At 37.7% G+C, this 13,676-nt stretch overlaps 2 protein-coding genes across 6 annotated transcripts in view; one reads left to right on the top strand and one right to left on the bottom strand.

Annotated features, from left to right (window-relative positions):
• Nucleotides 1-28: 28 nt before the first annotated feature.
• On the bottom strand, nucleotides 29-4,532 carry GSKIP (GSK3B interacting protein). Of its 2 annotated transcripts, none has more exons than XM_051620500.1 (3): nucleotides 4,517-4,532; nucleotides 2,511-2,769; nucleotides 29-1,910 (listed from the first exon to the last, which is right to left on the bottom strand). In XM_051620500.1, the coding sequence occupies exons 2-3, from the start codon at nucleotides 2,766-2,768 to the stop codon at nucleotides 1,749-1,751; spliced, it is 420 nt and encodes a 139-aa protein (XP_051476460.1). In that variant the 5' UTR covers nucleotide 2,769; nucleotides 4,517-4,532; the 3' UTR covers nucleotides 29-1,748. The 2 variants fall into 2 exon arrangements, with proteins under 2 accessions (XP_051476460.1, XP_051476459.1); XM_051620499.1 differs by lacking the exon at nucleotides 4,517-4,532 and adding an exon at nucleotides 3,733-3,922.
• Nucleotides 4,002-13,676, top strand: part of ATG2B (autophagy related 2B) — a 46,770-nt gene continuing 37,095 nt past the window's right edge. For all 4 annotated transcript variants that reach the window (XM_051620496.1, XM_051620497.1, XM_051620494.1 and 1 more), the window contains exons 1-6: nucleotides 4,002-4,630; nucleotides 8,104-8,266; nucleotides 9,999-10,151; nucleotides 11,092-11,194; nucleotides 12,531-12,693; nucleotides 13,119-13,298. In XM_051620496.1, coding sequence (XP_051476456.1) covers nucleotides 4,469-4,630; nucleotides 8,104-8,266; nucleotides 9,999-10,151; nucleotides 11,092-11,194; nucleotides 12,531-12,693; nucleotides 13,119-13,298 — 924 coding nt within the window. In that variant the 5' untranslated portion in view covers nucleotides 4,002-4,468. The remainder of the gene's footprint in view (nucleotides 4,631-8,103; nucleotides 8,267-9,998; nucleotides 10,152-11,091; nucleotides 11,195-12,530; nucleotides 12,694-13,118; nucleotides 13,299-13,676) is intronic.

Here is a 13,676-nt window from a genome sequence, read left to right as displayed (position 1 = left end):
GTCTCCCCCCCAAAAAAACCACAACAAATGACAACACACTGGTGCATTTATTTAATGCTTTAGTCATTGAAATTGAACAAGTAAATTAGTTGCAAGGGAAAAATATTCAAATATAAATTTGGTAAAGTACATTCTCCTCACAGAGGACTAACCATGTGCCACAGACCTGTGTGCAAAAGAGAGTCTATGAGCAAGTTTTAGAGCATGGAATCATACCCTGGGGCAGAAGATTAGTACCTGAAGTTTCAACCTAAAAAGATACTAAAATAAACACAAAGCTCTGGAAAACGGAAGTGCTAACTACAGTTGCGATGTCAGTAATAGTTGTACATCATTACCTCAAAGCTATTACAAAACCTCTACTAAGCTTCTCCATTACTATGACTAATCCTTAGAAGGTAGAAGTCAATATAGTTCTACTGACATAACTGGAATCTGTGACTTCATGAGAACCAATGTATCCCTAAATGTGGCTCCAAAAAATGCACTGTGTGTACGTATCAGAAAAGCATGGTAGAACAATATCAGGATTGTTTAAATAAATAAAGATGCACAAATACTGAATAATAGAAGAATGCAAAAACTATGAACATCACAGAATGTTAGTTCAACAGTACTGGTATTTCTAACCAGTTAATTTTAAAAAAGTCTACCATTCAGTACATACTTGAAAAGTTATAGCAGAACAATGGATTTATAAAGACATAACAGTTTTAAAGTAGAAAATACAAATTATATCTGCCAGTTTGTATTAGTCTTAGCAAATTTCATACAGCCTTTGGTTTCAAATCAATCCAATGCAATAACCTTTCAGTGCTTAGTTAGCATTCTTAGGACACTGTACAATTGAGGCAGAAATTATGAAAAACAGGAGTACCAAAGTATTGTATTATAGAAAGTAAAAGATGAAGCAAAAATATTCTTGGGTAGATCTTGTACATCATGTAAACACACATTCAAAATAGTAAATAGCTAAAATGCCTTCCAATCCTTGCATACATATACATATATATATAGCATATATAATAAAATTCAGGAAATGTAGCCCATTTCATCCTAATTCTGTGCTTAACTCATTTGCAATTCAGACAATACATTCATATATTAGCAGTACATTTCATTTATTACTTGGAGTTTCCTGGAGGTTGCTGTAGACAAGGACAGATGAAAAAATACCGAGCCTTGCTTTAAACACAGATACTGTCGGTAAATAAGCAATGCTCGAACTGTTTAAGAACCATCTTTCTTGTTACCAAAATTGATAATTTACAGATTTGTGTATAGCAAATAAAACAGAAATTCTCTTATTTGCAGAACAGCAATCTTCCTAATTATTTTTCATTAATTGTGTAGAGCAAGTAGTTAGCTTCTATTTTAAAAACCAGATATGAAAATCATCAGTAAGCACACACACAAAATTACTACTTGTATATATAATATTCAGCTGCTATATATTTTCTTGGAGTGTTGCGTAATAACAATTTGAAAAGAGAAAAATTTTTTAATGTTGTGAAAAGCAACTTACTTGCTCATCTACAACAAAAAAGAATACAAAAGTAGCTTTTAATAGCATTGTCATATATATAAATCCACAGTAGCAAAATGTTAACCGAGGAGTGCTAGCATGAATTAGGTATTAATGCAAGAAATTAAGCTTAAGATGGTTGTGGCTATGTTTGTAAGAAAGATCTCAGTTCTTCATACTAAGAATTCCTTCAAGCATTAAACCTCCTTCACTTCTGGGTAAATCATGACTGACTATCTTTCTTTAAAGCTTCTAGTCTTTGTAGTAATGCATTTCCAAACACCTGTCGATATGCAGGGCTGAGAGAGTCCAATAAGGAGTAGACAGTTTCATGGTATGGAGTTTGCAATCTGTCATCAGTCTGATCAAAATCATAAGCTACTACCTGCAATAAAGAAAACACTGGTTACACTTCTGTGGTTAGGATCACCTTGCAATGGGAAACAGAGATCACAATGTTTAACTTTGCCAGTCAGGATAGTACAGTAAGTAACATGAGAACAAAGATACTGGATTTAAATCACAAACTGCTTTCTGCTATAGAGCTTACTGGTAACACAGTATTTAGTTTCAAATATCTTTTGCTTAAAACTCAAGAGTATTAGCAAAATCTATCCTTATGACCTTTGAAAGACATCTACGTGTTTGCACAAAAAATACAAATGGCTTTGTGTACATGCTATATTACTGATTTACCTGGATACCCAAGAAACCCAAAGACTGACATGCCTATAAAAATTGCTGCTTCTGTATTAGTAATTTTTGTGTCTCAAATAAATAAATGTATGGGTTTTTTCCATCAACTTCCCCTCTTACTTTGTTTGAAGTAGCTAGTCAAAGTCTGACTTTCTAGGAGAAAACATATAGAAATTACTTTCATAAAAGTATGCTGATCTGATGTCACAGAAATATTTTTCTAGGTACCTTTTGCACATCATCATTGTTCCAAACAGAAGCTTAAGAAATTATAAACAAATCCATTTACCCTGAGTCCTGCTTCAGTGAGCTCCAAGCAGTATCTGTTCCTTTCCCTGGTTTCCACATTGATATATGCCACATCCTCTGCACAGGGAAGGGTTTTTGAGACAAACATGTTGCTGACAGCAAACAGAACATCATTCACAACAGCTTCAGCTTCTAGTCTCATATCTTTCACATCTGTTCCTTCGAATTCTCTATAATCAGAATCCTCCACGAACGCTGTATTATTGGGCAGCTCCATGGGATTGCAGTCAGTCTCCATTCTGCACATAGAAACATTTATTTTAGATTTAATATACCATTATCCTCAATATATATAAACATCATAAAACATAAGCAGGCATATTTAACATTCTCAAAAACAAAAAAAAGGCAAATGTGAGACCCAGTGACTTCCGTAACTCATGAAATCACAATCCAGAAAGCTCAAAACCAAGATGTTGAGAACAAGTGCTGAAGGTTACATTAGCACACAAAAGCAGCATCAGTATTGCTGAAGTTGCTGCTTCTTATCCAAATAACTAATTTTCTGTTGTACAAGACTCTGTTAGGATTCAGCAGTGTTTAATTCTGCACTTCGCTGATCCAGTACACAGTAGGAAGGCAAGTCATGCCTGGAAACACTGAAATCAATAGCTTGAGAAAATAAAAACCTATTGTTGATGAATTTAAGGAAGACTTGGAGAAGCCTGTGAACTAAATGGGTTATTAGAGACTACAAAAACATTAACAGCGGCTTTTTATTTACAATCACTGAAAAACAGTTTTCTTGTTCAGCTTTTATGCACAACTCAGTACATTTCAGACATACATAGCTGGCCTTTGTCAGGAACTGTAACCAAAAGGGGACAGCTCTGTGGGGGTTACCACAGCGGCTCCAGCACTTGCCTCTCGGGTACCTGCCTCGCCGTGAGGCTTCAGCTGAAGTACAGCCCCAGGGACACCTCCCGAAGGGCAGCCGGGAAGGGCTTCGGTACCCAGGCACTGATGCCAGGAGGGAATGGGGGCTGGCAACAACCCTTCTGCAACACGCATGCAACACTCCATGAGATCCATCTCTTCCTGACAAATCCCACTTTGGACCTCCAAACAAATTCCAAAGAAGCTGAAGACAACGGGGGAGCCGGCTACCGAGCTGCACATCACTCCGATCTACTGACAGCAAAATACCCACGGGGCACACCTGCACCTCCTCCGGCAGTGCCGCGCCCCAGCAGCCCACCTACCAGCCCCGGGCGGCCGAGGCCCCTCCGCCCGACCCCAAACGGCTCCGGAGACAACGGCGCCTGCCGCTCCGCTCCGCCCCGCCCGTCAGTGCCAGCGAGGAGCGGCCCGCCCTGCTGCTGCTGCAGGGGCGGCCGGTCAGCGAAGCGGGCCCGGCGCTGCCCGGCGGCGGAAGAGTCTCCGCCGCGACACCGCCCCCTCACCCACCTCCCGCCGCCGCTTCCGCCCCGGCCTCCTGCGCTCCGCGACGCCACTTCCGCGCGCACGTCACGGTGCCAGTGACGGCGTTCGGCGGGCGGGGGGTGGCGCGCGCGGGGAGGAAGGAGACAAACAGGCCGGATCGGCGCGGCTGCCCGCGCTGGCGGCGGAGGCCTGAGGCGGGGGTGTCCGCCAAACCCCGGCCCCGTTCCGCGCACCCTTCTGCTGCGCAGCGCGGCTGCGGCGGGCCCCTCGCGCTCGCGGGCCGCCGAGAAGATGGCGGCGGCGGTGTCCGAGTGAGGATGGAGCTACCTGTCAGCACCTCTTCGCCCTGAGGGGAGGCAGTGCCGCCCCGACTGCGGTGCCAGGGGTGGCAGGGAGCCCCCGTGATAGCCCGCGCTGAGGGGCGAGGCTGGGCCCGCCGCTCCCTCTCGCCTCTCTCTCTCCGCCCACCGGAGGGGCCAGCTCCGGCCCCGTCTCGCCGTCCGGCCTCGACCCTGTCCCGCCGCCTGACCCTGCGGCCCCCGGTGCGCAGCCGCCATGCCGTGGCCTTTCTCGGAGTCCATCAAGAAGAGGGCCTGCAGGTACCTGCTGCAGAGGTACTTGGGCCACTTCTTGCAGGAGAAGCTCAGCCTGGAGCAGCTCAGCTTGGATCTCTACCAGGGCACCGGCTCCTTGACGCAGGTCCCTCTGGATAAGTGGGTAAGAGATGCCGGCGCTTCACCCTCTCTGCTCCTGCTGCGGCTGAGGGACCAGCTGATTGCCTGGCCCCGCCTGCCATCCGCTTAGTTTTCAGTACTCAGCCTCCTTTATGTAAAAAGCCGTAATTAGCATTTAATCCAGGGAACTCTGACATGCGAGCGCTGAAAAATAATGAACGTCTGAGGTTTTATTAGGGATATGTTTTCCTTGTTACACTTTAACTTTTTTCTTTTTTAGTTATTAGAAGGGAAGCTAAAACTAAAAGAAGTCAGTAGCTGCTGATATTTCAAGGAGAAGGAGCTAGTCTAGTCCAAACTACTATAAATTGCTTATATGAACTGAGCAGCATGCTTACTGACTACTACCAGAGACAAAGATAATAAAGTAATTCTTGTTCTTATTGACAGTGTTATGCTGAGCTTAGTATATGTAGATTTCTAAAATTTCTAAGTTTGCTTAGCAGGTGAGCTGTCATGCTTTGAACCAACTGAAGCTTTTTGTCAGCTTGTTTTGTATGTTTATATACACGTGTGTGTGTGTATGTGTCAATACAGACACACATATATATACATCGAGCCTATTGTAGTAATCCAAAGGTCTGTCTTCATGTTTGTGATATTTCATAAAGTTTCTTGGGTTAATTACCAAAGTTAGTGATTTCTACCTGCCAGTCAATTGACTGTCATGGGGAGCCCTTAAGCACTGCTGTGCGTCAGTCATCGACTCCCCGGGTAATACAGATGAAGCATCTGGGCTTATTGTATTTCAGTACTTTCCAAACATATTTTTCCTTTACTGTGGTCTGATATTGGTCCATACTGGGCACGTTTTAAAATACTTGTGAACGTCTGATGTGTTCAAATAATGCTTTTCCAGTTGTTTGTGTGAAAATATGCTTGACAGTGGCAGAAGACAGGTATTTGCAGAAATGCTCAAAATTACCAGTCTCTGAAGTGTGGGGCTTTTGGTTGGTCGCTTGTTTGTTTTCTTCTTTTCTGTTCTGGCTGTGTCCGCAGCTTGTGTTCTGTGGCAGGCAGGCAGACTGTCTCGCTTTCATTGAATTATGCCCTCTGGTGGGTATCGCAGCAGCCTTCACGACTCAGAGTGGTTTTACTTAAAATGTAAATACTTTGAAACACAGCAGATATCGGCCAGTACGAAACGAACAATTAATTATGTATACGCAGTAATTAAATGTATATACAATAATGCTTAGGTTATCTTCCCTGCTTGTAGATCAGCACTCTTCTGTTTGGGTTGTAAACAATGACATGTTTGAGGTTCTCTGCACGTGACTTTCTCATGTATGACAGATTGCAAAAACAGATGTCGCAGAAGTACTGCAGCTCTTTTCCCCCCCTCTAGTTCTCTGTGAATCAGCGGATTACTGTATTTTTGCATATTACCCATTTTCGTGGATACTTCTGTTCATCTTAACATCGTAGATATTTTAGCCAACATTGCAGATGTTTATAGATTATAGAGATATGTAGGAGTACCTGGGCCTATTGGTGTAACGCCTTTGCCTCTGGAGATGTGGGGTGTTTAAAAAAAGTAAAAGTGTAACGCATGATGTTTGTGGTAGAACATTGAATGGTACTTTCGCCACTAGTGTTACTGTGATTTCCAACTGGAGACTTCCAGTCAATCAGGTGGAAAAAAGTCCACATTTAGAGACTGCTTCAGTTTTAAAATATCACTTGGAATTCTCAAATTGCTGTTTCCTAGGAATAACTGGCTTGTTTATGATGTAATTTACTTAGAAGAATGCTTGAAGTTTTTTGCTTTTAGATAGTAAATTTCTGTTTCAGAGTAGTAAGGATGTACTAAAATGGACTAAATTTTATCATCATGCATGTTGGTAGAAAAAACGTATCTGAGGTCAGATTTATTTAAAATATGGTAACTAGCTTACTTCCTGCTGTAGCAAATTATAATGTAAAGGTTCAAGTAATTTAAACGAATTGTGATATTTTCAAATATGGTTTTCATGCCAAATAATTATTTTTGCCTTATCTTATGCAATTGCCACCTCTGTAATTCTTACATTTAGTTCAAAATAGAGTTTTATGTGTCACTGAATCGTAGTTTCTTATTTGATTCTTAAATAATTTCACAATAGCACTGTTTCAGGTTTTGTTTCCTTAAAGCTGATGTCTTTTTCTAATAGGAACTAGAAAGGCTGAGCAGGCAAGCAAACAAAATTCTAAAGGGAAAGTTAGTAAGATCATAAACCAAGCAATAAGTTAACATGGTGGGAAAACTGCACCTGGAGACAAGAATTAAAAATTTTCTGAAGACTTCTTTGTTAATTTTTATTTTAAAATTATTCTGTATAATTGGAACAACACTTTAAATATAATTAACGTGGAAAACAACTTTTAAATACTTTGAAAAGAAACATTTCATGTTTAATTTATCCATTTTCTCAGGTAATATCAGTGGCCCTGTTCAACAAGAAGGATCAAAAGCACACTTTTTTGCCAGTTAAACATAATGTCCTATTATGACAATCACAGTCTTCAGTAGGGTCTTGTATCTATTACTGAATTTGGTATGTGATTTAGATGGTGTTTTATTTTGTTAAAGCGGCCTAGGTAGTTCTTGTTCAGTAATTTCAGTTTTAACTAAGTTTTTGAATTGGGGAACAAACAGTGCTTTGCATTTTCTTTTTTTTAATATAACTGTGAAGAATGTTTCCTTTCAAGTTATGCTCTTTGGACTTTGTATGGATGTAATGATGTATGGATATAATGCAACAAGTGAGTCTTTTCTGAGGATTGTTAAAAACTTTGAAAATCCTAAGCTACTCCTTCAGAGATGGTGTTCAGTTCTTATCAATTTCATTTACTCTTACGATGCTGAGGGAAACTTGTCTAGTTTTGTTAATAATGTAACTAGAAAGGACTGGATTAATGGAACAGTTTCTATAGAATATTGGTCTGTCTACTGAGCTTCAGTTTTTAAATTAGTGGTGAGCATTTAACACATTAAAATTTGATTTAGAAATGGCAAGTATGTTATATATAACATACAGCATATAGACAGCAAGAGATGATTATTTGGCTCCAATGTCACAAAGAAATGGGAAATGAACATTACATTAAAATGACGTGCAGAAACCAGGTGGTACTTGCGTTTTTACTGTCAGCCTGTTTTCAGTTTTCTTCAAGTACTGTCAGAGCAATAATAGATTAACTTGTGTCGGTCCTGTAGTATTTATAACACTAATATATAATGTAGTGCAAAAATACAGGTTATACCACCACCACAGAGAAATCTGTATCATCCTGAAAGCTAAGTAATTAATTAACATGACATAGATGGAATCAAAATACTTGACAGTTGCCAGTGTATTGTTTGAGTATAATTAATTTTATGGTAGCCTCAATATGTTGTTGTTTTTATACTCAAAATTGTGGATGCTAGTTTAAAAAAAAAAAAGATAATACTAGTTTATTTTCTTCTTCTAGTGTCTTAATGAGATCCTGGAGTCTGCAGATGCACCTCTGGAAGTCACAGATGGATTCATCCAATCAATTTCTTTATCTGTTCCATGGGGGTCATTGCTGCAGGATAACTGTGCATTAGAAGTAAAAGGATTAGAGATGGTCTTCAGGCCAAGACCAAGGCTTGGTAAGCTTATTTTATAATTTTGAAAAGAAGGTTCTTTGTGGGTTTTGAAAGGAAAAAGGCTACAGTTGCTTTAGTCAGTTCTTAGCCTTATTTGAACTGCCATTTAATTTACATACTTCCTTCAAACTGTTACAGATGTAGTGAAATGAAAATAATACTTTGTGGGAAGGAGTTTTTATTAGCTAGGTTTTTCATATTGTTTGCCAAGTTCTGTTAGTCAGCATTAGCAGCTGGCTGTTTGGTGGCAGTGAGATAGCACAGTAGTGTAAGACTGTGAGAGGGGTTACAGTGAGGTTTGGCTTTCTTTAGCAGCTTTAGGGTAAAAGATGAATCTATTTGTGTATTTGAAGAACAATTAATACATTTTAACTGCTGTTACAGTCTGAAATAATGACTTTTAAGTACTCTAAATACATAGTATATTTGATTATAATGCCAAGACGATTGTCTGAGCACTTCTAGCTTGTCTGCATTTTTATAAATCTAGCTGATGTATTTTAGACTGTCCTGGTGATAAATTTTCACTATCAGACCTCCGTAAATTATGTCGAAACGTGTTGTTATAGTGCATGTGGGACATCTAGTACATTTTTAGTGTGCGGAAAATTTGAATGAATGTCTGAAGGATTTTAATTTGTGATCCTTTTTATAATGGAGGGAATATGGAAGAAAATATTTTTAAATACACTATTAGGAAGAGAAAAATATACATAAAGCCTATTTTCCATGTTTTGAAAGTTACCTTAAGTAATTTGATAATTTATATTCTGCATTTTATTTGTACTTGTTTAAATGAAACTAAATTTTGAGCTGTTTTACTGATCTAAAATTGTTGCCTTGAAACAATGGTGGTATTAGGAGTAAGCTTTATTTTCACACTTGTATCCATTTAGTTCTCTTTGATGTACAGAACTTTATAATACAGTAGGAAAAAAAACAAACAAACCATGATGCTGATTTAGCACACTTTTATAGCTAGGTGGATGTTTCCAGGCCTGAATACTAAACAGGAATGTTTTGCATGTTTAACATGTTTTTATTTGTGCTAGTTTTACTTTGGTTTCCCTATAGTAGAGTATTACAGCTGAATTTCATTAACTTTTGTAATCTAGTTTCATATTATTTTCTCACAATGAGCTTGACATTACGTGATTGGGATGCACTGTCAGGTTAACTTGGCTGCTGAAAACTTGCTCAGCTTGTTCAGCTGTGCTTTCGGATTTTGTTCTACTTATTATGTCAGGTTTGTGTTAGAAATTTAAAACATACCCTGTTATGCTAAGATGGCATCTTAAACCTTGTTTAGTCTCTCCGCGTCTAGAATATATTCCAAATGGAATAAGAAATGTTAAAATAATTATTTTTTTTAAAAAAAGTATTGCCTTGTTTTCATTTTGCCCAGTATGCCTGCAAAGTCATACCAATATAATAAATGTACTTGTGAAATTACTCACTTAAACCAGTGCTGAAGACTGGTTGCACTAAATCCCGGCTTTGTCTTCTTTATATAGACTTTTCAAATACCAAAATCTCACCAATGCAATCTAAATAAAGTTATTTTTAAGTAGTTAAGCGTATAATGAAAGATTGTAACTAAATTTGTGTTTAAGTATAACAACTTATTAAGCTGTTGGAAGTCTTTTCTGGATGTGCCAAATGTATTGTTTAATTTTGTCTTTATTATTTCAAAATGTTCACAGCCAAATTTATTAAGACTTCTCTTACTCCACAGCATCTGGATCTGAGCCTATGTATTGGTCAAGTTTTATGACCAGTAGTATGCAGCTTGCAAAAGAGTGTCTTAGCCAAAAGTTGACAGACGAACAAGGAGAAGGGTCCCAACCTTTTGAGGGACTTGAGAAATTTGCAGAAACTATTGAAACAGGTATGAATTAATAATATGTCTGAATTGAGTATCTGATATTAAATCCGTTTATGTTGTGTCTCAGTTCTACAAAATGGGATCTCATTTGTCGTCATTTATCTTACAAATTTTTCACTCATTAGCATTACCTGTAAAATTTAAACAGGAAGGCAGAACAATTTATCTTATTCTTGAAGAGAAATCCCATTTGCTTACTAAAATATTTTTATGCTTCCCTCTGTGGACAGAATGAAACCTGCTTCAGGGCAAATTGGTGTTTGTTTACACCAGAACACATCTAGCTATATCTGTGCTTCAGTGACTGGTGAGGTGCCTTAGTTCTGAAGGTAGTGGTGGTGCTGTAGTGGGAGAAACAGAGAATGGATATTCACTTATTTGTACACAAAAATGACCTATTATGACAAATATATATCTCAATAACCACTCTGTTTTGTTAGAAGTACTTTAGAAATACTGATTTTTTTATTTTTTTTTTGTCTGTGGGAAGAGACTAGGGGTTTATGAAAACATTCTGTGGTGGAGAACCTAGTGCTGAAATGTCTGAGCTAAGACAAATGTTTGAAGTCAGATCTTGAAACAGAAATACTCTGCCAAAGTAGCATGTTTAGGAGTTCAGATGTGGTGCACAATGAAGCCAAGTAGTTTCTGTGAGGCTCATCCATGCTGAGCCATAGACCAATGTGCTTTGAGCTGTCACTTTCTCAAGTATGTGTGCATTAAAGGTCCATTTGGTTGTAGGCATTAGACATTTAATAGGACGTTACATTGTCACTTGATATCTTGTTTTGTTATTCAATGGAATTGATTATTTCCATGTAAATAAAGACTGAGAATGTAAAAAAAAAAATTGAAAGACTTTTAAATTGGTTATGAAAGTCATTGCTGAGAAACTTGACATAAAGGCTTGCGTGGTTATCTTTTTGTTTTCTTATTTCTCAAGTTCTAAGAAGAGTGAAAGTTACCTTTTTAGATACTGTTTTGCGAATAGAACATGTGCCAGAAAACTCTAAAAGTGGAACTGCACTTGAAATCAGAATTGAAAGGTAAGGAGATTTAAAAAAAAAAATTGGTGTTTTCTTGTTATTTTTCTAAGGCATTTTTTTTTATTTTTCCTGTACAAAGTATTTTACCCATGAGCACATATTCTTGGCATACAGTTAAGATACTAGCTCTTGAGCACTTTTATAATGCCAGTGAGTATTTCCACCAGTGAACTTCCACTTTAATATTTAAGCTAAAGATATTTAACTGTCAAAGTAGAAAAGTTACAGATTTTCCAAAGTTAATGACCACTTCCACAATTAATGAATACAATTTTTCAGATATTCAACAGCCTATGGATATTATTGGCACATCGGGCTATCTTTTAATCAGAGTTGTAGTATCTTAGCAGTTCCTCTTGTGTATTTGAAACATTTTAAATATTTTCAGAAAGAAAGATACAGTCCTGAAAAAAATAAAACTGAAAGATTTTACATCCTCTGTGAGCTTTCAGAGCAGCCCATGTGTATTCTTTAATTACTTTTGACTTGAATTCTCTGTGTATTCTTGAAGTTTGGTTTTTTACCTGTAGGGTAGCATAGTCATACTTTATTCCAAAGTATTAAAATTATTACCGAATTAAGCTGATTCTTACTGACAAATGCTAATGAAATATGTTTTATTTTAAACATTTATAAACTTCAGGTTGTTATGGTCAATTCAGGAGTGATGTCAGTAAAGCAAATTATTTTTTTAGTGGAAGTCCATTCCCAGAACAAGCATCCTTTTCTGTACTTTAAAAACTAGATTGAAACAAACTGTTAAATAGCATGTTGTTTTGATGTTCAATACATTTTATTTATGGAAAGTTAGGTGTGTTTTTCCACTGTAAGTTCTTTTATGTGGAGACTTGAATCTTTTTAAGAGTTTACTGTTTTATGTTCTCTCTCAGTGTTATAATGTAAGAAATGTAATTTTACCAAAATTGTACAGAATTGGAGCCTGTTCTTTCAACTTTCATTTTGACGCAGAATGTTACTTTCAAGTAGAACTTTTAGAGAACAGAAAAATATTAGTGTTAGATTATAAAAAAACAGATTCTGAAACAAGAATTGTGTGTGTCCTAATGCAAATGTACATATACAACTGTTGGACAGATTCCTTCGCTTTGTGGTCAGATTAGACATAAGTACTAGGGTAGTACACTGGGATATATTCACACTGGAGGCAAGTTACAACTTCCTGTTTCCACACATTCCTACAGAGTGGAGATTTTTCCTTTCAAGACAATAAGTGTAAGGAGTAAGAAGAGAGAGAGCATGTACAAACTTAGAGGCACAATAAAGATAATTATTTGCATGCATCTACCATCTTTATATCCTTGCTTTTGTCTCCCAGAACTATGTACTGTGATGAAACTGCAGATGAGTGCTCTGGAATTAATGTACATCAGCCCACAGCTTTTGCTCACAAGTTGCTACAGCTCTCAGGTGTCTCTCTCTTCTGGGATGAGTTTCCTGCATCAACAAAGTCCTCCCCAGTGTGTTCAGCTACACAGCTGGTAAAATAATATAAAAATGTAAATTGATGAAGGATAGAACATATTGTTACGTGCATGTATTAGATTAGTTCTGAAAGATATAGCACTTGACCTTTTACATGAATCTAAGTTCTTAATAAAAATTCCCTGTTCATTTTGAGGAGGGGGAAGGAAATGGAGACTTTATGACTGAGCAAAATTTAGGATGTATTGTACAGGAATCTGGTTGCAACTTAATATGTAGAAGTCCTCTATAATTCGCTGTTCTGTAGAAACTTGCTCCACTTTTTTGCTTAATGTTTCACATTTTACATGCCTTATTTCTTTTTAGTGCTGCTGTCAAATTTATATTTGTGTGACAACCTTATATGAAATGCTTGTTTGGTGGGAGGTTTTTGTTTTTTAAATGGGATACGTTCTTACTCATTTCTCTGTAATGTTTTAAGGCGACTGAACCAAAGCTTTCACCTAGCTGGAATCCAAAAATCATTTATGAGCCACATCCACAATTAACAAGAAACATGCCAGAAATTACTCCCTCCGACCCTGTACAGATCAGTAAGCTGATTGGTAGAATGGAGTTGAGCCTAACATTAAAGCAGAATGAAGTACTTCCTGGAGCTAAGGTTAGTCATGCTTTCCTGGTCTTTAAATTAATAGTTATATAGTATTTCATTTTTTTCTACTGCATACCAAATGGTGAGATTCTTAAGGGGACAAAATTAATGTAGTTTCGTTGTAGATTCTCTGCGTTCAAAACCAGTATGTCTAGTAGTACGGTGGCCAGACAAGTCAGTGCGGCACACATAAATCTTTTAAAGGAGAATTTGGGTATGGTAGAGAGGCTGAATTTGTGTATTGGAGTGACTCCTGAGAAAGTAGTTTTGTTTTCATGAAACTCCTGCTGCTGCTTATTTCTGCTTTTTCCTTGTAGCCCTGTGACTGACTTTGCCAGAGTATGTGTGGAATGTTTAACTGGTTGATTTAAATGACTTTGGTTTTAA

This window comes from Apus apus, chromosome 5, assembly GCF_020740795.1.
Source record: "Apus apus isolate bApuApu2 chromosome 5, bApuApu2.pri.cur, whole genome shotgun sequence".
NCBI classification, from domain to species: Eukaryota; Metazoa; Chordata; class Aves; order Apodiformes; family Apodidae; genus Apus; species Apus apus.
The sequence above is the reverse complement of the archived record's forward strand: the minus strand, read 5'-3'. Positions and strand labels throughout refer to the sequence as shown.

Coding starts and splice junctions, on each gene's coding strand:
- GSKIP (XM_051620500.1), bottom strand. CDS start 2,768: ATGGAGACTGACTGCAATCCCATGGAGCTGCCCAATAATACAGCGTTC. Junction 1,911..2,510: donor TCACTGAAGCAGGACTCAGG/GTAAATGGATTT, acceptor TCTTTATTGCAG/GTAGTAGCTTATGATTTTGA.